This window comes from Carassius carassius, chromosome 15 (assembly GCF_963082965.1).
Source record: "Carassius carassius chromosome 15, fCarCar2.1, whole genome shotgun sequence".
NCBI classification, from domain to species: domain Eukaryota; kingdom Metazoa; phylum Chordata; class Actinopteri; order Cypriniformes; family Cyprinidae; genus Carassius; species Carassius carassius.
In genome coordinates this window covers 18122310-18146748 of record NC_081769.1, presented here as the reverse complement: position 1 = coordinate 18146748, position 24439 = coordinate 18122310, and the positions used below count along the sequence as shown (strand labels likewise).

General features: G+C 38.9%; 2 protein-coding genes across 3 annotated transcripts in view; both read left to right on the top strand.

The window, feature by feature from the left end:
• LOC132158345 (phospholipid-transporting ATPase ID-like) overlaps positions 1–15218 on the top strand; it is a 76783-nt gene extending 61565 nt beyond the window's left edge. For both annotated transcript variants that reach the window (XM_059567721.1, XM_059567720.1), the window contains 7 exons: positions 9402–9625; positions 9710–9793; positions 9886–10131; positions 10273–10411; positions 10994–11124; positions 11653–12141; positions 13457–15218. In XM_059567721.1, the coding sequence (XP_059423704.1) occupies positions 9402–9625; positions 9710–9793; positions 9886–10131; positions 10273–10411; positions 10994–11124; positions 11653–12141; positions 13457–13555 (1412 nt within the window). In that variant the 3' untranslated portion in view covers positions 13556–15218. The remainder of the gene's footprint in view (positions 1–9401; positions 9626–9709; positions 9794–9885; positions 10132–10272; positions 10412–10993; positions 11125–11652; positions 12142–13456) is intronic.
• A 776-nt stretch (positions 15219–15994) lies between these two features.
• On the top strand, positions 15995–22768 carry il6r (interleukin 6 receptor). The gene is made up of 10 exons (XM_059567722.1): positions 15995–16412; positions 17902–18519; positions 18603–18723; positions 19590–19759; positions 19858–20009; positions 20092–20254; positions 21455–21492; positions 21626–21683; positions 21925–22045; positions 22203–22768. Exons 1-10 carry the CDS (start codon positions 16322–16324, stop codon positions 22444–22446), a joined length of 1776 nt encoding a protein of 591 aa, XP_059423705.1. The 5' UTR covers positions 15995–16321; the 3' UTR covers positions 22447–22768.
• The last annotated feature ends 1671 nt before the right edge of the window (positions 22769–24439 follow it).

Genomic DNA, 24439 nt, shown 5'->3' with positions numbered 1-24439 from the left:
TTTGGCCGAATGAATAAGTTAGGTCCGGCCAGTTCACTCCACTTTTTCCAGAACATATCCACACCAATCTGGATGGATCTGAGACGGCGCCAGGGATGGGTGCACAAGTCAATTCCTCCTGTATCTCCCCCTTGCCTGGTCCTCCCGAGAAGCAGAGTATTGGGGGTCAAATACTCTATAGAGTCTTCTTGTTCTTGTGCCCTGGCGTCAATCGGCCTTTCATTGGTGAGGTTAGCTGCCTGGTAGAAGAGGGTTTGGAGCTCACCCCAGGTGAGTGAGCTTGTTGTCCCTCCGAGGCTAGTGAGAGCCCTTTTTATGAGCTTAACTGCAGCTTCCGCAGACCCGTTGCGATGAGGTGCGTCAGCCGGATGAAAGTTCCATGCCCACACTGTCCCATTCTTGGCGGCTTTGTCTTCTATGGATGCTTCCCGTAAGGTAGCTAAGTACCTATGCAAGTCTTGTAGGGCAGGTTTAGCTCCAATGAAATTGGTTCCCCTATCTGACCACAATTTTCTGGGATTGCCTCTCAATGCTACAAAGCGAGAGTAAGTTTGGAGAAAGCTTTCCGATGATTGGTCGTCAACGAGGTCCACATGGACTGCCCTTGATGCCATGCAACAGAATACTATGCCCCAAACTTTTTTTCCTGTTCTTTTCTTGACAGCATCCTTGATTTCAAAGGGGCCAAAGAGGTCTAGTGTGGTATACTCAAATGGGTTAGCACGCTGTGAGCGTTCTGGCGGCAGATCACTCATCATCTGCTGGCACATCTTCCCTTTCAGTTTGCGACATGTAATACAGTTGTTTGCAACTTTCTTTACTATCCTCCGACCTTGCACAATCCATGCCTTCCTCCTGGTGCGCAGAAGCGTGGCAGCAACACCTTCATGGTTCTCGTCATGAGCTTCTCTTGACAGTAGTGTTGCGAGCCATGAACGAAATGGAATTAAAGGAACAGCTGTTCCATCTTCTTTCCAGGACTGGATTCGTCCTCCACAGAGAAGGATTCCTGTGCTCTCGTCTCTGTGGACCACCAAGCGGTTCAGTGTTGAGTCCAGGAACTGACTGCCATCTTGGGCTGCGAGGACCAGGTCTTGAAAAGCTTGCGCTCTCTCCTCAGTTGACAGGATAGAACAGTTTGCCTCCCACTTTGATGAGTCAGGTGCCTGGCATTTTCTCAGCCAGGTTTCCGCAGCCCTTCGAGTCCAGGCTATGGAACCACACAGCTTAGACAGAGAACTGAAGCGTTGAGGTTCCACAAGACGTACCAAACCAATCGCCCAGGGCCTTCTCTGTCTGCCTGCCACTGATGTTGCACCCGGGACAGCTGGTGATGTTGATCTACCGTTGACCCCATGTCTGAGGTCCGCCTTGATGTCAGGCCCGTTAAGGTCAGTTCTTTCTTTTGACTGGGCCCTGGTAATCACAGCTGAGAAGGCTTTCCGCTGAAGTTTTCCCACATCTTCAGCAGCAGAGGGTGTAATCTCACTGGCCATCTTCATAGGCCAGTCGGTCTTAGGCCATTTCAGAAACTCAGGGGCTTGCTGCCATTCTGACCCTTCATTAAGTTCCTCCGGAGTTGCACCTCTGGTAAGAATGTCAGCAATGTTTCGTCTGCCTTCAATCCACCTCCAATCTTCCACATGTCCGGCTTTCTGAATCTCACCGATTCGATTTGCGAAAAAGGTCTGGAAGCCGTAGCTGTCCTTTTGGATGGCTGCCAGGATTGTTTGGCTGTCCACAAAGTGAATCCATTGCTTGACTTTAATGTGGCAGTGCTTCTCAAAATACTTTTTTAGGCGGGTAGCGAAGACCGCGCCACAGAGTTCTGCTTTGATCACATCTCCCTTTTGGTCGAGAGGGGTGAGTTTAGCCTTGGATTCCACCAACTTCATTACCACCTTGTCTCGGATTTCCCACCGCAGGTAGAGTACGGCTCCATAGGAGGATTCGCTTCCATCTGAGAACGTGATCCCTGTCGGTGGGCCTATGGCTCCAGGAGGCGTGAGGCTTCTCTCAAACCTTACCTGGCCAAGCCTCACAAATTCTTCAAAGAGCGTTATTGCGGCTTCTCTAAGTTTTAGTGAGAGAGGGGCATCCCATGTGTCTTTAGATGGGTTGTCCTTGCCAGCTTCCTGGAATGATTCTCGTACCAACATCACTCCCTTCTGTTTGGCTGGTGAGGCAAGACCAACCGGGTCGTATAATGCGGCAATCTGGCTAAGAAGTATGCGTCGGGTAAGGGGATTTGGTGTTCCTTCCCTGACATCCTCCATACTCAGATTAAATCCTGTCCTCATTTTCCCTCTTTTCTTAGAGAAGTTGATAGAAGTCAGCAAACGGAGCTTGTCTGTCTCAGGTTCGTAACCGACCCCAAGCGCTTTGTTCTCCCCATCATGCATTTGGTTGGGCAGTACCAGGGTCGTGGGTACAGTTGTTTCAGAAGGGACTCCACTCCTCCCACTTTGGCATGACAGAACCCATGGTTTCAGGAAGAAGCCTCCCGCTCTCAAAATCTCCTCCACCCCTTTGGTGATCCTCTCCAGTGTCTTGAGGTCATCGTGTGAGGTCAGGATGTCATCCACATAGCTGTCCTCAGTCAGAGCTCGCCATTCTTCAATCATATCAGCAAACTGAGGAAGGTTGGCTGTCTCTTTCATTGCAACTTGGGCAATACATCCTGCGGGTTTATCGCCGATATTTACTCTGACGACTGCAAACTCCTCAATGTTGTCCTCAGGGTTGTCTCTCCAGAGAAAGCGGTGGAGGTGAACTTCATCATCTTTCAGCCACACTGAGTTATACATCTTTTTTACATCACCCAGTGCTGCATGGAGTCCACTCCTGAACCTCAGAAGGACACCTCTGATGGGATTGAGTATATCAGGACCCTTGTGAAGGAGATCATTTAGACTTATGCCTCGGAACTCTTGGCTACTATTCCACACAATTCTCACAGGGGTTGAGGAGGAATGAGGGTTCGGTGCAACCAGATGGCTGATGTACCATTTAGGTCCTTCCCAGTTGTTAATTTCCTCCCTTGTGAGTTTTGCAGCAGCCCCTCTTGAAACCATTTCATGTATTTGTTCTTTGTATGCAGCCTTCCACACAGGTTCTTTCTCCAGACGTTTCTCAGTATTTCTGAAGGTCGCCTCCACTGCCTGCCGATTGTTTGGCAGTGCTGTGAGGTCTGTCTTCCAGGGATAAGCTGTGTCCCAGTGGGGAGAGTTGCTGTGTTTGTCCGCCAGCACGTATGTTAGGCATTCTTTTATCTTTTCCAGGTCCCGCTCTTCCTTAAGGGTCATTTCTTTTCCTCCAGGGGGGCACCTACCACACTTGCAGCCGCCACATTGAGGACTGCACGCAGCTCCGATACTGTCCCACCTGAACCACTCGAAGACCTCTTTGTTGGCGGTTGCTGTGCTCCGGATAAGCGCATTTCCTTCCTCTTCCCGAGGTATGATGGTCTCTTTATACGCCATCGAGGCTGATCTCATGGTTCTTGCAAGGTGAGTTTCGGAGCAGTACACGGCCATGTCAACTGTCTCAATGAGATCGGGATGGGTTCCCCCAACGGTCTTTCCTAGCGGACCATCCCAGAGAACGAGGTCTTCCACAATCCTGATTGGCTGGGGAACAAGACGACCTTCCCGATGACTGATAAGAAGGTCAATCTTTGTGGGACGGACCAGTTCGTCTCTGGGTACATTTGGGAAAAACTTCTGCAGTTGCTCGGCAGTGACTAATTGAGTCACCTCGGCGATGTTTTCCAGGCCATAGCAGAGAATCCTATGCTCTGCCACTTTTCCCTTGGATGTCTTCACCTTCAGCCGCAGAGAATATCGTTTGGTCAGGACAGTCTTCTTCATCCCCCCAACTCCATGGACTATAAGCCTGATGTTCTCACCGCACAGTCCAAGGCGATCAGCAGTTTCATTGGTGATGTAATTGGTATCAGATGCGAGGTCGATTAGGGAGCCAATAAGGCATCCCGAGTTTGTCGTCACTTCCATCAGCATCATCACCACTGGATGTTCTTGCAGTCCATCTCCAGCCTTGGCACATACAGTTGATGATATTTTGTTTGAGAATGCATTCTTGTATTTCTCTCTTTGTTCTGGAGTAAGTTCTGCCAGAAACTCCTCTTGTTTGTTGGTTAGGCCAAGTTTCTTTCCTCCAATTTTTATGGTACTCTGCTCCTCACTGCTGTTGTTCTTCCTTGGAGTCGGTGGCTTAGGACACAGAAGGTAATTGTGGTCCGACACCCCTCCTTTCCGACAGTCTACTTTTGGGCAGAGGTATCTGGGTGTGCATCCTTTACCATCCTTGGGGTGGGGCCTCAAACACTTGGAGCACAACCCTAGCTTCTTCACATGGGCCCTTTTTCTTAAAAGATCTTGCTCCCTGAAGATCTTGCACGCAAATAGCTTGCCAGCATGAGAGTCATCTTCACAGACAGTACAGCAGGGATAGTCGTCCTTCTGACCTGCTGTGGATTTAGTGAAAGCCTTCCTCCCTCTCTTATCTGGGTAGTCTGCAGCACCCTTTTCCACAGGGCCTTTGTCCACAGGGCTTGGCTCCAACTGATCCAATTCCTCAAGAATCTCCTCTTGCCTTTTCAAGAATCCTAGGAGGCAATCAAAATGATACTTTGGAGAGAACCTGTTTGCTGGGTCAGTTTTGTGCATAATCCACTCCTTCTTGAGTGAACTGGGAAGCTTGCTTTCAAGAGATTGAGCAACAACACGGTTCTTCACGGCATCCTCTTCACCAAGAATCTGGAGGTTGTACAGTGCTCTTTCAACAGCCTGGATCAATTCAATGGTTCTTCTTGGATTGTTTCCTTTGACAGGGGGAAGAGACTGGACTTCGTTGGTGATCATTAGGACTATTTTTGCTTTGTTCCCGTATTTGCTGTCCAGCAGCCTGAACATATCGTCGGCGGATCCACAGCCAGATAGGACGAGATCCTTCTTGACCTTTTCGTGGAGACTATTTAATAAGTGGAACTTTTTTATACATTCCACACCTTGTGGGTTACCCAATTCTTGTAGGTCCTCCCACTCAGTCTTCCAGCGGTAATAGTCCCTCATGTCACCAGAGAAAGTCGGTAGCCGTGCTCTTTCAAGGCTGATTTGAGGCTTGAGATTAAAGTTTCCTTTGGTCCTTTCCGGGCTGCTCTGCTGTGAGAGGGGCCGTGTGTTCATGTTCAATGCCCCCACATACGTTTTGGGCTTCAGCTGGAGATCGGCAGACATGTCAGGGAGAGAGATGAAAGGAGCATCTCGTATCGGATCACCAACCGCGCTGCTTTCATCTTCCAGGTTTCTTTCTCTACCCTTCACTTGGTCTGCTTCGTCCTCCTCCAGTTTGTCAGACAACGCCAGGACCCTCTTCTTTAGTGTCTTGTGGCGTGTCCTGAGATCTAATGCCCTCGAACCAGGAACCAACTCCTTCCACTCTACTAGCATTTCTCTGAGTTCAATGACCTCTCTCTCAAGACCTCTATTTCTTAGCCTACGGTCCTTGACTGACTTCCGAGGGTTAACTTCCTCTTCCTCTGCCTGAGTGATGGCCGACTCAGCTGTTTTGACCTGCTTAAAAAACACCTCCTCTGCATAGCTGGCCCAAAAGGTTTCCTGGGTGGCATTCTTTACCTCGAGGAACCTGTTCTCACACTCCGCTGTCTTCTCCTCAATTTGGTTTGCAGATTCTATGACCTCCTCATCCGTTGACTCTCTCAGGGCTTCAGCATACTCATGTCCCGCATCTATGACTTTAGAAAAGTCTGTCCTGAAAATCTTCCATTCACTGAGGACTTCAGTCGGTTCCAAGAGTCCCGGTTTGGTGAGAGTATGAGCCCTTTTGGTGAATGAAGCCTGTGCTCTTGATCGCACACTTTTAAGCTTTTCCAAGTCTGCCATTGTTACTCCCTTTGTGTTGACTGGAGAGACGTCAATGCCAATGTGCACACGAGCTCCTTTATCCTTGATCAACGGGCAGTTTGATTAATGATAAACTTGGGGTCAGTCAAAGAAGTGAGAGGCCAGCTGATCCTGGGTTGATTGAGCTTCCTTAATGAAGCAGTCCGTGGCTGTTTTAGCTGCATTCAATCCAGTGCAGTAGGCCGCGGTTTATAACTGTTCGGTTCTTTAAGAATATCCCCACCGAACGGGGCGTCAGGAGAGGACACGTTGTTACAACTCGTTGTGGGTTTTTATTTACCCTGATTTATTTTTCATAAACAATTGATTAGTCCACACACATCAGCAGGTTATAAACCTGGAGAAATGGAGAGGTTACAATGTAAACAACAATATTGATAGCCACATACATAATATACCATAAAATCTGAATATAAATATATATTACATATTATAACATATACAAATATAAGTAAAATATAAATTTCAATATAGTCAGTATTTAATCTTATAAATATCATAATATACTTAGTATTTAAACTAAATGACTACACAAAGCACATGCATATTAACACAGAAATGCAACAACTTCACACACACCAAATATACAATGTCAATGTTACACATTAAACCAATAGCGTTCTCAGTCTGTTGACTCAAAGTGAAAACAGTGAGTGTAGTTCTAAGTGGCATCGCTGAGCATAGTAATCCATTACAAAATGTAAAGTGATCAACTACATTACCCATCCAGCACTGCAAACAGGAAGTAACTCGTGTGACAGTGAAACGCTCCAATTTCAAACATTTGCCTTTTATATAGCCACGGATACTATCGAGCCGACAATATTAAACATCAGACCGCACACAAGGTTTTATCAGCGTGACCAAAGTAACAGTTTTCAATCATACAAACCGCGCACATGTAACGGCAGCACAGCAGTAACGCAACAGACAACAAACTCAATGGATAAAAACAGCAGCTTACCGGTGGCGCATCTCTCCTGACGAGACAACATGCCAAAATGAATACTCGCTCCCGCTTATAGCCCGCGCTCATTCATTACTGGATTTAACACACCTGTTTGGGATTTGACTGGTCTGTGCTTCAATCAGGTAAGTGAAACCTCCCACCTATTATCCTGCGTTACATTACGAACACCCGTGACATAGTGAACGCGACAACAATGATAAAGTATTTTTAATACATCCTAGCTGAAATACATCCTTGCTGAATACTATTTTTTTATAAATTATTTGCGACCCCAAACTTCTGAACTGTAGTGTATTATTGTAATTATTATTACTATTATTGGGAAAAGATTTTTCATCTTATTTTGTGGGTAATTTACAAAGTCTCCCCTCTTTATAATGCCAATCAGTTTTGCTCATAAATGATGCATATTACAGGTAAAGTGTGATCTATGTACAGAATTCATCCATAATCTCTTCTATTAGTAACCATGGGAAGATGAAATGTAAGGCTTTTTTTTAAGCAAACAGCTCAAGAAAAATAATTCTAGTTCCTTTTTAGCATGGGCAAAGTTGCCCCAGAGAAACCAAATTATTGATATTCGGTCAGTTCGTTGTTGTTTCACATGGTTGCTTCATTTCCCTTAACTGAGCAAAAACATCTCAGAACTGTGCCAGTGGGCTCTCACTGTGTCACAACTATATTTCAAAAGGCTCCTGTGAACATGGATAAGAACGAGATGTGGAGGATGTGGTTTATGTCCAAATCTCTTTACACCATCCTGTGCTGTCCCTGCTCAATATATTTACACGCACACAGACACACATGTTCTTGCCCATGTCATAAGCAATGTCCCATCTTCTGTCTGTTTGCTATGGGCGTGTGCAGGTCATTTTGCTGGTGTTTAGGATTCAAGTGTCAGTCTCAGGAACGTTAAAAATGCAGGGAACACTCATCAAAAGAATGATTGACAATGGTACTTGTGTGAAGAACAAATCTCTTTCACTGATTTAAATCACTTTGGACTGCCCCAAATCTGTTGTTTTAGTATGTGGGATATTTCTGTATTAGTTTATCTGCCTTAACCTACCATTGAACCTGACCAGCACTAAGACAGATGATAACCAAGAGCAGGGGCTTTCAGACTAGGCTCCAGGGACTGTCAGGCGACCTCAAGTGGGTGGAAACATGAGGAAAACAATCTTCGTGATCTATTTTTAGGGGTGTCAAATTTAATGTGTTAACTTGAGATATGCCGTATGTTTAATGCTATCATTTTTCACATTTAATGAGTTCAGTAGCCTATTACTGATTCAAGGCTGGTTAGAATCTTTCAAAGTGTGATTAACTGGGATTATTATTACAATGATGTAGAGTAGCAGCTATATATATAAGCTATATATATTGCAAGTATATTATATATAAACAAATTATTAAAATGATTAATGTCTAAGTATAGGTAGATTAAAAAATATATATGTTTAATATACCCGCCTGAAGATAAATATTTTGAATTCAACTTTATGTATATACAGTGGTGGCCAAAATTATTAGAACACTAGTATTTTAACCGGCAAAAAAATGGTTCAGAATCCAGAAGAACTGTGACAACGTCTCCAAGATGCTTTAAGAACCATTCCTGCAAAGCTACATGAAAAACTATGTGCAAGTGCACCGAGGGCAAACACTGCTTTAAACTCAAATGATGCTCACGCCAAATGTTGATTAAATTTAGTTAATGGAAGTTAACTGATTAGGATCTATTTATGACCTTATTTTTGACAGTTTCCTCATTTTACAGCATTTTTACAAAAGTGTCTAAAACTTTTAACAGTACTATAGCTTTGCTGTTAGGTTTTTTGAAGCATTTTGCAGACATTGCCACACTTCTTCTGGAATGAGTCAGTCTCAGCCTGTTTCTTCATGTCTTTCCAGACAGACTGGATGATGATCAGATCAGATCTCTGTGTGAAACACTGGCTGTTGTCAGAGAAATCTCACTGGATTATTACAATTAATGGCAAAATGAATGTTTGGAAATGTAAACTGATATTTCCTACCGACACACTACAGCAAAACAGAGAAACAGCAAAACAGAGAAATAACTGACATAAAACCATTTTTAGCTGGTGAAAGTACTAGTGTTCTAATAATTTTGGATTTCTCTTCAGGTGTTTATATTAAACAACACCATAATAGTGGGTAGATTTTTTTTTATCTACCTATATTTAGAGATTAATAATTGTAATAATTTGTTTATATATTGATCATTGATATTGATTAACAATTCATTTACATTTATTTTGGATAAAATACAATGGCAAAATAAAAGACAATTATTTAATTTCCAATTTTGTAAAAGTTGAATCATTTTCTCACAGAGTATAAATGGGTCTTTATATATAGTGTGTTTTATCTATATTATCTGCATCAACTGAAAACCCCTCAGATGTGTTCAAATATCTGAACTGCATTGTCTGAAACAGTTTGTTTCTCTCTTTCTGCAGCGGCTCACATTGGCGTAGGCATCAGCGGTCAGGAGGGGATCCAGGCTGTGCTGGCATCAGATTACTCTTTTTCCCAGTTTCGCTTCCTGCAGCGTCTTTTGCTGGTGCACGGACGCTGGTCCTATCTGCGCATGTGCCGTTTTCTCTGTTACTTCTTCTACAAAAACTTTGCCTTCACTATGGTGCACTTCTGGTTCGGGTTCTTCTGTGGATTCTCAGCGCAGGTACGATTTATTCTGGGTCTCAAAAAAAGTGTCTCATGCATGAGGAGATGTCCTAACCTTGGATGTGTTTACTCTTTTGTTTAGACTGTCTATGACCAGTACTTCATCACCCTTTACAATATCGTATACACATCCCTGCCTGTGTTGGCCATGGGCATCTTCGATCAGGTAAGAAAAAGAAAACATACACCTCATACTGAATCATGTTAGTTTACCTTTTATAAGAAACTTACTCTCCCCTCAATCTTCTTCTGTCTCAGGATGTTCCTGAACAGAGGAGTCTGGAGTATCCGAAGCTGTATGAGCCGGGTCAGCTAAACTTGCTGTTTAACAAGCGAGAGTTCTTCATCTGCATCGCACAGGGAATCTACACGTCTGTGGTTCTCTTCTTCATTCCCTACGGCGTTCTCTCTCACGCCACGCAGAGCAACGGAGTCCCGCTGGCAGACTATCAAACCTTTGCAGTAACAACAGCAACGGCCCTTGTCATCGTTGTCAGCGTCCAAGTGAGTCAAGCATTAGCACTTAAGTAGTGCTTTTTGATTTATATGCAAGGTTTGCAGTTTATTTTTTTAGTTTTAGTTGAAGGTTTTATATAATAGTAGCAAGAAATTTTTTTTCCCAAGCTTTTTGCTATTTGTTTCTAGATTGCTCTGGACACGGGTTATTGGACGGCTATAAATCACTTCTTTATATGGGGCTCTTTGGGTACCTACTTCACTATCCTCTTCACTATGCACTCCAGCATTCTGTTCAATATCTTCCCCAAGCAGTTCCATTTCCTTGGTGAGTCAGCACTTTGGCCTAAATGTGTGGCTGCCATCTTAAACAGAAACCCACATCTGATAACGTCAGTTTCTTGAGCACTAAATTAGCATATTAGAATGATTTCTGAACCATAAAGTGACACTCAAGACTGGAGTACTGGCTACTGAAAATTAAAGTAGAAAACTTTTTATTTGTTTAGAATTACAATAATATTTTACAATATTATTGTTTTTATTTTGTATTTTTGACTGAGCACAAAACTATTTCTTACAAAAAAAATAATAAATCTTACTGACTTCAAACTTTAAATGGTATTGTACATTTTTACATTCCTTTGACAGTCATGAAGAATGCACTGAATAGGTCATCTAAAAATAAAATACATACTTTTTTAACAATTATTTAACCTTAATCAGATAATGAAAATATAATGAATTGTAAATATATCACTCAAAAAATGTCTTTAAAATAAGTGTGGATTTTAAATTAGATCTTGTTTGTATTTTATCTTGATCTAAATGTATGTTACTTTAAATAGTGTATGAATACGTGTGGCTTATCTTTTGTTTTGTGTGCATGCCATGTGTTAATTTACCACAGGAAGTGCTCATAACACACTCGGGCAGCCAGTGGTGTGGTTAACTATTGCTCTGGCTACCGTCATCTGCATTGCTCCAGTCCTTGCTTTCCGCTTTCTCAAATTGGACCTTAAACCTCAGCTCTCAGACACTGTGAGTATGAGTGTGTCCCTTTTTTCTGTCCTAAATCGCACGCCATTTTTGAATTTGTTAATATCCATGTTCAACCAAACAAACATTCAGAATAACACAGTGAAGACATTCACAGTCAAGACAAAAAAACGTATTATGATTAAATGTTCTCCTTTTTTTTGTAAGCATTAAATAAATTAATAATGAAGTTTAATGTGTGTTCCATGTTTTTAACTAAATAATTTATAAATATACACACACATCATATCATATATATATATATATATATATATATATATATATATATATATATATATATATATAATTAATCAAATTTATTTAAATTCAATTTACATGGTCTCAAGCACTGCTCATTGAAATTGTGTTTCTGATTGTTGGATAGTAATGGTTGGTTGATTATTGCACACTCTGATTCATAGCACAGATCATATTTGTTTCACATCAGTAGGTTTAACACATTTGTTAGTTTCTGGTTATCCCCTCACAGTCATCCCCGCCCTTTATTATTTTCTCACTGTCTTTCTGCAGGTGCGCTACACTCAACTTGTGCTGCAGAAAAAGCGGAAGCCTGGTGGGCGTGCTGGGCGTGGAGTGGGCGGTGCTGGTGTAGCCAGTGGCAGTGCTCTTGGCCGCTTGGGACGAGGTGGATCTCGGCGCTCTGGTTATGCATTTGCCCATCAGGAGGGCTTTGGCGAGCTGATCACATCGGGAAAAAATATGCGCCTGAGCTCGCTTGGTCTCGCCTCATTCGCTTCTCGCCACAGCAGCAGTTGGATCGATACCCTTCGCAGGAAAAAACACGCAAACAGCACTGGTGCGCAAAACACCCCGCCCAATGGAGAAGACAGCGCCACCTCTTCTCAAGCTCCACCCCTTTCCACATCTTCCTTAGCAGCAGGCGAGGCAGAGCAAAAGAGTAATGAAGCCATCCTCGCTCACAGCCCTGATGATATCGCTCTCAGTGTTATTAGGTGTCCAGAAAGAGAGGTTGGAGAATGTAGTACAGCGACTGTGCAGGTAAATATACATCTGAAAACAAGTTCAAGCACAAATTACAAACAGATACACCACATGCAAGTCAACATGCACAAGGATAGTTTGTCATACAACACTGGTCAGAGCGTTGATTCTGTAGGAGCACAAAAAAGCTAATTTTGTGGATTGACAAAAAAAGAAAATTCCCCCAAGGAGAAAACGGCAGGAAGCAGAACTATTAAAAACACTTTCATTTCTCACTTTTGCACATAGTAGTGGTCTCAGCTCAAAACCGTTCTAATTAGGAAAACCCTTTTTTTTTGTGATATATACATTAGTTCGAAAGTTCACAATCAGTATGTTTTTTTGTTTTTTTACAAATGTAATACTTATATTGACCAAAAGCATTACATTGATAAAAAAAGTGACATAAAAGACATTTATAAAACATTTGTCAACTTTTTTTTTACTTTAATCTTTCAAAGAATACTGAAAGAAATGTATTTGCTATAGAAAGCATTAAGTAGCAAAAATCTGTATAATAATAAAAAAAAATTCTTAACCAGCAAATCAGCCTATTAGAATGATTTCTGAAGGATTGACTACTGAAAATTAAGCTTTGCCATCACAGGAATAAATTACATTTTAAAATATATTAAAATAGAAAAGTTATTTTAAATGATAGGTAAAAATTGATAGCCTGAATGAAATAAAGAATAAAAGCGTCTGCTAAATGCATCATTTTAATTTTAATTTTAAATAGTTTTAATATTTCACAGTATTCTGTCTTTACTGTTTGTTTGTGTAAACGTCTTTTTTTAATGAATTGAATGAATACATTTTTTCATTATAATTATAAATACACAATATACAAACCAGTAACTTTATTAAAGCAGTGGTTGCATTTAAATGGTTATGTAAATGTTTAAAATCTGAAAGCTTAGCTATTTTTGATTTCCTACTTCTTTTTCCCTCTTTACTGATTTGCATATTTTTCAGTGCCTGTTCTTTGGACATAGATCTCACACAGCTCTAAAATCTAACAATGTAAAGCATAACAGTTGGTTGGGACAGCAGCTGTTGTTGACACACTGTTGAACAGAAAAGGTATAGCTGTGATTGCAAGCGGGGATTTAGGGCAAACTGAATATACTGATTGATTTCTGAAATAGTACACAAAGCTATTCAACACTATGCTAAGTGGCTTAATTCCTAAAGTCCATGTTCTCCCCCAAAACTTGACTTTTAAATAACATTTTGGATTTATATTTTAGGTAGAGTGAATGATGACAGAATTTTCATATTTGTAATTTACTCTAGTGCAGATCATTCTAAGACCTTTCATTCTTTCTTCTAGGAAGCACCGTTTGTGTGGAAGGGAACCGGAGCTCGTATCAGTGGTGCCAACAGTCCTGGTCCACCTCCCATTGCAGAAGAAACTTCCAGTGGCGAGTGATGAATAGATGGGCCAACTGGAATCCTTCATGTGAACACTCACACCTTCTGACATGTGCTCATGTTTCTGTCTGAGGACATGGGCAGTGATAACAGCGCCCCAGACAGTTTGGGAGTAAAGACATGCTTGAATTAAAACACATGGAAATGGATGCAGATTCAACCTGTGCATACAAACAGCAAAATACCGTACATTTCCTGTCTTGTGCTCATTTCTCAGATTTCCTGTCAGCGAGAAGGACAAATCTGCTGTTATTTGAGCTGCTTATGACTGTGTTTTCCATTCTAGCTAAGTTATCAGACAACAGACCACTAAAAAACATTGCCAAGGCTGATATTACTACACACCTGACTATCCAAATAGCTGATGTTAATTGTTCTCATATGCTAAATTACATTTTATGTTAAATTAGATTCATTCATTTTTAATCTGGAGACAAAAAAAATCCAAAATGTATACATTAAAGCATTTCTCATCTCTCATATTTAACTAGAAATATGTCAGTGGATAACATGACAAATTAATACCTTGCACATGTAACAGTTCTACAGGTATTACCAATAACTAAATGACCTGAAGTATCAGCCTCAGCTATATCAGGTTTTATGTTTTTCTATTCAAATTGGGTAGTTCTGAATCTTTTCTTGTTCATTTGAAATCTCAGTCAGATCAAGGATTGTCTCTATCTCTATATATTAAGAGCAGCTTATCTTTTCTTCTGTTTCTTCTGACTTTCTTGTGGTCTCATACTGTTTTGACCATTTTGTCAGCATATTGTTTTGCTGACTCAATTACTTCAGCTTTTTTGTCCGTTTGTTGCTCCGAGGTTAATAATGCTACTTGGGTTCAAGCAAGTATACTTATGTACTTTTAGAAAAGGCTAGAGATTTTCTGTTTTTCCCCACTGCTGAAAATAGCACTAAGATGTATGTGGTTCTGTGATAAAACACTAGTTCTCAGCGAGAACGTGACCCTGCTGGATGAACCCGTTGTTCCTCATCCATTTCTTTGCACCATATTGGTGCTCTAACCCTGACTGCTTGGACATGAAATGGACATTAAGTCCAATTCGGCCTCAAACTCTTGTGGGTTTAGGTATTTGCATTAATCCAGTGAACTGTAATAAATGTGTTGGACTTTTTTTATTTATTTTTTAAGTTGGATTAAAATAATTAACATCAGAGTTACCAAATGGATTCCACCTTGACCATCATGGTCTAAATGTGGCCTTCACCAGTGTTTTAGGTAAAAGGTGGAACCGTAAACACGGTGATCTGTTTGTTGTTGTAAATGGGGGAGACAGACCAAGAAAGTTGATAAAGATGTGTGAGAAGTTCCTGCGCACCATACTTTTCCTGTTTCCTGTGTAAGTAAGGCCAAGCTCTCATAATGTTAAATAGGTAACAGTTATATGCCTTAAAAGCTAACTTTGTGAATGTTATTTTTTTTTAATGTGCATCTCTTTCCATCCACACATAAAAGTATTTACATATATTGCAGTAAGAGGATAAAGGTCATTTTATGGATAGTATGTTTCAGTGTCTGTTAGCCAAATCTACATGATCTGTGAAGTAAACATTGTGACCCTACTGTTGTGAATGGGCCTGGTGAAAATTAAAAAAATATATATGATTAAATGATTTTAATTAAGCTAAAAAAAAAATGAGCATTTCTGTGTGTCTAACTACTTTTGAATCATAAATCATTTATAAAGGAATAGTTCACACCCCAACATTAGCTATATTTGTCATAATTTGCTCACCATCATGCCATGATTTGTTAGAAACAAAACGGAAACATTTAGAATGTCATTTTAACCCTACATATTGACCATATGATACTTTTCTCACAAGTGCTGCCCGATTTTTGAACGATTCGTTCTTTCGAGTCGAATCTTTTAAATGAATCGGTTCATACGGTTAACAACACGTTTAAATGATTCATTCACGAATTGAACTGTTCCGGTTCTAGAATTCAACTCACTGATTCAGTGATCCAGTCGAAGCCATAAACAGTGTATTTAAAAAGTACAGAAAAGTATGTCCTTTAATCCACTTTACATTGTTTTTATGAAGCTTTTGAACCTTGAATTTCTACTTTTGTTTTCCACGGACGACAGACAGTCAACATAAGGGTGGGTACTTTATTTTGGAACTATTTTTCATTATTAATAAAATGTATTTATAAAGCCATTCCTATTCCTAATCCTATTGCTAGCAGCAGACCTGATCTGTTCTGGCGATCCTCGGTGATATAGCAGGTCTTGGGTCACGTAGTAATGTTTTATAAAACTGACCGCAAACAGAATTATTCTCGGTCTTTGCCTTGTCAAATAGGAACTTGTTTGTCTTTGTGGTTCATTAGTGTCGCAAGAGCGGATTTGTTAAAGTAACAGATAGTAGGCTATAATGCGCGCGGAGGAGAGGAAGGGGCTGCAGTCTTCTGTCTCTCTCACAAACAAACGAGCTCTGGATACAAATCTAGTCGCAACAGACAATATTGTCATTTTATCAAACGAATAGCTAACGCTCTGTCCTATATCTGTATCAGGATTCAAATAATAGCACTAATGTAACCGTTACATTTAAGATTTTACGTTTTTTTTTATCATTAATAATAATAATCTTTCTGAAATGCTGATGCGAGGAAAATAAAAAATTTAATCTCGTTAAACTTGCTGAAAGGTTTCACATTATGAGCCGTTATACTCATACTGTGTATTTTGGTGGTTGATTTATTTTTTTTGGAAGTGAAATCTCATTTATAATGTGGACGCGATCTACACTCAAGTTTGTCCTCTGTGTTTTAGCTGCGATTAAAGTTCAGCCTGCCCCAGAAGAGCTGTGTCCTCGACAAGGTAATTAATTAACCATTTCATTTCAAAACACAGCCGAGGATTATTTATTTGGATGAATTGGTGTGATTAACCTAAATCAGTTATTCTTGACCTGTATTGTGTATTTTGACTTTAAAAACATAAATCTCTTTCATGGTATTGTTAGGGTGTAGTCAGTCAGAGTGATTCATCTCTGACTCAGTGGTTAATTGATAGGCGCTTGTGGTTAAGAGTAGTCCACTAGCCACTATTAATAAAATTTCCTTTAGTAGCCTATTTTAACAACTTTTAAAAGGGGACATTTCTTCGGTACAAGAAAAAGATCACACTTAAACCATCTTGGAAACTTTTTACCTCATATGAATTAATTAGCCTATTTTTTGTCCAGCTTTAATCTTAAAATATGAAGAAAAAAAAAATTATATATATATATATATATATATATATATATATATATATATATATATATATATATATATACATATGAATGATTACGTTTTAAATATGTTGAATCCAAAAAGAGTAAAAAATAATATAAACGATTCCTTAGTTATTGATTGAAAATGATTATCAATCTTTTTAAATGACTATTTCTAAAAAATACCATTGTGGCAAAAAAGTATGAGCATATAAAAGATGTGACGTATGGAGGGAAAAGATTAATGTAAATTTCAGTTATGATGAGAATAGTTTTATTTTTCATCATTTGCAATCAAGTTATAATTACAAAAACAAAAAAAGTGTATTTAACATGGTATATTTCAGATACATTAAATGCAAAACAAAGGAGATCTTTTTAAGAACAATAATGTTAAAATTTAATCCCCACAAAAAAAAAGAAAAGAAAAAAAAGGTCTTAAACACAATATTTTATTTAAGATGTGCACATGATTGTAACATTCAGAGAGAAAACAATGACATTTATGTCTGTTGGGTGTATGTTAGTGGATAAATTAAATAAACTAGTTTATTTACTGCAGTATTTCCTTCCTGAAATCCAAAAGTGTGCATAAATGAAGTAACACTCACATAAAAAGTCATCCATGAATATGATGAGGATTTCCCTGGTAATGTTGTAGCAGATGTTTGCGTATGACACATAAAAATGTGTGGATTTTATAGGCTTTCAATACTTCGTTATTGTTTCACAGTGCCATGAACTTGGAGAAAATGTTTTACCATTTTCTTTTACGTAGGCTACAGTGATTCCCTTTGGTCCTTTTATAATCATTATGCTGTTGTATTGCTTTTAAATCATGTCCACTGGTTCAGCACACTTACAATGACAGAAAAGAAGAATGATTGTGGGGTAGAATCTGGGGGATTTTAATTAAAGGAAGTGAAAGTAAAAGTACCACTTTATTGCATAATTTTGTTCCATATTTAACCGACGCAATGAACTGTGGGTATAATGTACATAGAGACCAGTATATACGAGACATAAACAAAAACAAATAAAAACTCGTATTTTTGTGATGAATTACCTAAAACTGTTTTGAATCTTCTTCAGAGCCCCTTCCTGGAGTTTTGGTCTTGAAGTTAGGAAGCAATGTTGTGTTTGGCTGCAGGGGCAGTATCACTGTGGACGGTGTGCCATTGGCTTCGGCCAGTGTCATGAATAAAAAATACAGCAAGCAGAGAGACATCACAGTCAGCTGGACATCCCAAAAGCATTATACTAGTGCTACACAGCTAACCAGTATGAGGGGAAATGCTACAACTGGGACATACCAAAACACTGATTCTGCTATGCACACCAATGCTGAAGGGGACACAACGGTCACCGTTAAACCACCTGTAACCATAAGAAAGGAGCAACACACTTCTAGACGTGTTTTGCGTGCTGTCACTCAAACTACTGGACAGGAGGAAGAGGTCTTTGGTATCACCATGGGGACAGATTTTGAGCAAGATGATTATGAGGACTATGATTATGAAGAGGAACGGTCCAGGGTGACAAGAGGCATCAAAAAGCGAACACGCTGGACTCTCAATGGACGACAAGTGCATGCTGGAGTGGAAAGGGGAGGGATTTTAAGACGGCCTCATCTCAGCCTGGCAGATGCTGGGAATTACAGCTGCTACAGAGGAGAGAGACTCATTTCCACAGTCAGAATCAGCGTAGGGGGTGAGGACCTTCTTTCACACTCATATCGATGGTTGTGTGGTTCACAGTTACAAATAGAAGAAATTCACATCCTATTTTCACAGTGCCCCCAGAGAGACCCACTCTCTACTGCTACAGGAAGTTTCACACAAGTAAAGTCCGCTGTGATTGGACTTCCAAAAATCCAGTAACCCCACGGCCACTGTGTTACCTTATTATAACACGGTGAGTGTGTGTGTGTAAGACAGAATTCATTCATTTAGCAGCAATCAGCACTTTATGAATAAATGGCTCACTGACTAGTATTGACCTATATTTTTATATTAAATGTGAATTTAATGTAAAAAAAATAATTTAAAAACTATGAATCGAATACAATAATGAACTTATTATTTTATTTATTATTCATATATGAAGTAATATATATTTTAAATTAAATGTGTTTTTTGGTAATTATAAATTGTGTATATTGAAAATATGTGTATATTAGAAAATATATATAATTAAAACTCTAAAATAAAATATTTTTATATTATTAAATAGTTAAAAAATAATATTTATATTTTATAAACAGATTAAATTATTATTATTTTTTTCTATATTTAATGCATTTTGAAGCAATTTATCGCTTTAGGCCTTTTCTATGCCTAAACTTTAAAATGTTACAATGACACCTAAAACATAAAACAACTAAAATAAAAGTCTTTAGAAGCCATATGAAACTTTGTGTGAGGAAAATGCACCAATTTAACAATTTATGTATTAATAATCATCCCACATCCTTAACTATATAAATCTATAATTTTATTATAAGGTGAAAGGACAATATCCCCTTATTGTAGTAAAATGTCATTATTTAAATACATGTATTATTTATTTGTTACAGTTTACATCTGTGCAGTATATAAAAAATTTTAAAAATACAAAAAAAAATATTTTTTTTAGATTTTAGATCTTAGTTTTTGTTTTTTGTTTTGTGAAAAACATACAGAATAACATTTGGAACTGAATGAAACTGAATTATGACTGAATTGACTGAATTTTCTTTGGTTTCCTTTAAATAACTGATCTTTTCATCTCTCTCTGCAAAGATTTTTTGGCAATGCCACTCGTATACCTTGTTCATTTTCCCGCTCCCGCTGTTGGTGTGCTTTTCATGTGGAAGAGGGTGACAGAGATCTCCATAAAGCAAAACTGTGCATTTATAACACAGCAGGCAGTGCCATGAGCCCTTACCATAACTTCAAGCTGCACGACATCAGTGAGTGCTTCTGTATTACTGTCCTGTGGGATGTTGATTAGTCACACTTTTAGCACACCGTCAATGTGCTTGTAAAATAAAAATCTTTTTCTGTGTAGTTAAGCCAGACCCTCCGACTCAAGTGGTGGTGAAAGCAGTTGAGGGCCAGAAGCATAGGCTTGAAGTATCCTGGACTTATCCCAGTTCCTGGAAGCATGGCTTCTATGTCTTGCATTTCCAGCTGAGATACAGACCACAATTCCATGAGCAGGTAAAGTAGGAAGGCTGATATGCATAATTCTTGATGTGTAAAGTCTGTGGCTGTATTTATGAATGTTTGTATGTGTATTTAGTACCAGAAAGTGCTTATAGATGACAGGATGGACAGACAATTATCCTGGACAATTTATGATGCTCTGCCACACATTCAGTATGAAGTGCAGCTCCAGGCCAAGGATGAGTTCGATGGGCTCTGGAGTGACTGGACTGACACGGTCTATGCAGTCACTTGGACAGGTAACAAAATAGGCTACATGCTATTTTATTATCTAAATATCACGCTACTATATGGACATAAGACTAGTCTGGGTGTATTTTGAAGTATTTTGTGTATTTGGCACATACATGTATTATTGGTTTTAAGAGAGCAAAGATCAGTGCTCATCAGATAAGTGTCCAGCTCTAAACAGATCATGTCCAGATTCTGTGCTTTACTGGGAGTCTATGAGAACATCATTTACACTGTTTGTATTGGGAAAAGCATCTGATTGTCTGTTGGACATTGAGCTTTCAGTCAGTTGGGCAAGCTGTGGAAAAGAACAGGGCTTTGCAACAAACATCCAAAATTGCTAGTAGAATAACAGTTGTTGAAATTAAAAACCACACAAATTGTTCAGAAATAGAGACCCATTTAGTTGAAGACTTTCACATCACATTAAATTTATTGTTTCAAATTACAGTACTTATTAGTATTTGTAAATATCAAAGAACACAGTTATTCCCAATAAGCTATTTCGCTGTTTAGTAGTATTTTTTCGGTTTTTATTTTGTACAACAATCAACAACATACACAATCACATACCAACACAACCGCAAACACTACATGTGTACATACATTTAACAAAATAATAATCAATTATAAAAACAGACTTCTGCAGCAATTCAACCAAATCAAACATGAAAATAATTTATGAAAGGTCATAAACTCAGAGTCGGACCAATATCAATATTGTCTCCCTTTTTTCCAGACTCAAGAACTGTAACACATCTATTTTCCTGCACTGTTTTATTAGTAGCTTTTAAGACCAAACAAACAGACAAAAATCTATTTAATTAATATACGACTACATATAGAATTAGTGTTGTTTTGTTTTCTAGTATAAAATATTCAAGAACAAGACAAAATACACTTTTACATCTTTACACAGCTGCTCAAAACTCTTTTAAAGCCAGATTCAATTATGCCTGTTCTGACCAACTTCAGCTCCTATTATTAAAGACATTTATTATTACGGTGTAAATGCATTCATGCCACATCCAAGCAGCATGGACAGTCTGTGTAAAGACAGAATTTGACTTTTCTGAAAACGCCTTTTAATCTTACATAGCTTTGCTGTAGAGGAGCAAAACAACAGCTTTAAGGTTGTGACAGCCATTTACATTCACCCTAAAAAAAATGTTTTGAACATTAGAATGTTTGTGTGCATTTCTTTGTAGCTCCTGAGACGACTACTACTTCTGAGAGTATTACTTTGGTGAGTTCATTCAACAACACATAATACACACACTGACATATCTCTACATGCTTTTTATTGTACCCGTTTAGACATATACACACTGATTCAAATATTTAAAGCTTCATGTTTCTTATTTCTTCCTGTCATTCAGGAGCCCCTTGAGCCGTTTCCTGAAGGTTCAGGAGGATCTGGAGAAGACCCTGGTGTAGGTGAGTCTGAACAAGAAAACACGGGTAACTTGTCTCATTGTTCTTTTTCAGGCACTATTACTCACACATCTGCTAATTCTATAATGAAAGCAGGCAGGAAATGAATGTGGCACCTTACTGGAAAGTCAAAACAGGAAATGGTCACCATAACATGTTTGGAGTTTAACAATGTGCTGTAATTTCCACACATTTGAGCATTCAGTGACATTTCACCTCTGTCCTCATTTACTCTTTCTGTCAGAATCAGAGGCAATAGATGAGGCTGATTGTACTGCATATGCTAGAGTGTGGCTGTATGTGCCATGTGTTTTTGGGATGTGTTTTCTTGTAGTCTTCACCCTGCTTACAGTCCATTTACTCAGGTAAAACTCAGTCTTTTCCATCTTTTTGTATATTTAGTGATTTCTCAGCTCTGAAAATACCTTTTATCTTTTAAAAAAGTGAGGTTGTTAAAAAAAGTTTCTTTGTTTTTTTTTCATTCACTCCTCATATTTACCCGTTTACTTTGTGTTCTTATAGGAATAGGCTGCATTTCATGTCTAAAATAGGAAAACAGACTTTGCCCTTTGCATTCTTCCTTCATTCCCCTCGACCTGTTCCTGCTCCTGTTCTCTCTGAGCAGCTTCCAGAGGAGGGAAAGTCACTGATGTCTCCTCCCAAACACAGCCAGCAAGACTTCCTTCCTGTTCAGCAAGAGCTGCAGGAGTGTATTCATCTGCATAACATGGATTACTTCCTGTCTCCAGGCAAAGACAGACAATGAGTAAACAGAAAAAATATACTGTGATAGACTAAGGATAGACTAAGAATCACAGAATGGGATTTGTGTTCAATAACAGTATTGTGAGTCCAAACTCAATTATGAGTGTTACTGTATAGACAAAGTAATTCATCTTGTCCTGCATTATTTTTGACTACTATCAGAACCATTTGTAAATAAGATTTTTTAAAGCAATTTCTACAAAATGCCTGCCATCTGTAGACAACGGCAGTCTTATATGAAGCTAAAGCACTTTTATAAATAGCTCTGGATGTGAGTGTCTGCTAAAAGCCTTACATGAATATTGAGATAATCTAATTCAACAAATTGTTTAAAATAATATAGGAATTGAGATTATGGTGAGTAATTTACAGTGTAAGTGAATGGGACCAATTTTTGGAGGATGTGAAGTGTTCAGTTTTACAAAAGCATTTAGGCCAATTAATTCTTCTGCTGAAACTTTTATCATTTAAAGGTGCTCTAAGTGATGTCACACATTTTTTAGGCCAAAACATTTTTTGTCACATCCAGCAAACATCTCCTCACTATCTGCTAGCTGCTTGTCCCCTGAACACACTGTAAAAAAAAGGGGTCTCTGTAGACACCACAGGCTCCACAAACAACAAGAAAAACAAACTGGGCTCACCCGCACCATGAAACATAACAAACTGTTCCAGCCAATAACCAACAAGAAAGATTTGGGGGTGGGGTTTGGGGGGTTAGTGCACGGATGAGGAGGAGGGAGGGTCTAGCTAGCCTCCGTTTTGTTTGACAACAATTTGAACGTCAATAAGAAGTTACGACTCCCGGCATCGCTTAGAGGACCTTTAAGGATTTTATGAATTATTACATTATTCAAATATATCCATTGTAAAACCGTTGTAAAATGGTACATAACTTGACACAGAAACGCCTAGAAAGACCACATTCACACAGTAGCAGAATACTGTTGTCAGTAATGTATTTGAGTTCTTAAAGAGACAGTTCACCCAAAAATGGAAATTGATTTACTCACTTTCAAGCCATCCTATGTTTATTCTTCTATTCCTTCTTCTTTCAGATGAACACAATTGGAGTTATATAAAAATATTTATATCCTGGCTCTTCCAAGCTTTACAATGGCAAATTGAATTGTGGTCAAAATTTTGAAGTAAAATAAAGTGCATCCATCCATCATAAAATTAGTTTCCTGAAGCGAAGTGAAGCATTTGTGTAAGAAAAATATAAATTTTATTTTTAAATCTCTAGCTTCCACTAACTGTCATACACGTGTTCATGAGACAGTGGAGAGAGGAACTAGGTGTAGCCAGTTTTATTGCAGCATATGAAAACCAGTCCCCTTTTTATATTTAAATCCTCTGCCATTTTTCTCCTCAAATCCTCATTTTGTACTTTTAATTCATTACTGTTGTTTTGTTTTGCTCTCTCCTCTCCTACACTTCTTACCAGAGCTTATGCTATGTCTGCGTCCTACACGTCATCCACAGGCCACTCTCTCGTGAACACACATATGACAGTTAGCAGAAGCATGAGATAACAGTTCATAAAGTTTAAAATATGGGTATGTTGGACTATTGTTGTTTCAAAAAGTGAAAAGAAACCTTTTTTTTTGTATGTTGCCATCACTGATATTACTTTAGTCACTGTCACTGTGGTTACTGATAAGGAACAAAGGTTTGACTCTCGCTGTGCATTCATAGACAGTATTCGAGACGCTACTGTAAGTCGCTGTGTGACCGGGACATTTAGGTTGTCAATCCCACATCAAGTACATGTAGTTGTCAATCCCAAAAGCTAATAGTGTGAAGGTATCTTAGAGTTATTATTTCACATTCATGCTAACACACACTGTTTTCATCTTCTTTCCGTATTATTGAAACTGGATTTTAATATGTACAGATTTGCTACATACACTTCCAATGTAAAACAAATTTTAATTAAAATTTTTAAAGAAAGGTTTAACTTGCATTGAACCTGGATGTAAATTTTGTGTTTG

Excerpts from the sequence above, each read along its gene's own strand:
- il6r (XM_059567722.1), top strand. The coding sequence starts at position 16,322 with ATGTGGACGCGATCTACACTCAAGTTTGTCCTCTGTGTTTTAGCTGCG. Across the intron at positions 18,724-19,589 it reads TGTTACCTTATTATAACACG|ATTTTTTGGCAATGCCACTC; the intron begins GTGAGTGTGTGT and ends CTCTCTGCAAAG. Across the intron at positions 19,760-19,857 it reads CTTCAAGCTGCACGACATCA|TTAAGCCAGACCCTCCGACT; the intron begins GTGAGTGCTTCT and ends TTTTCTGTGTAG.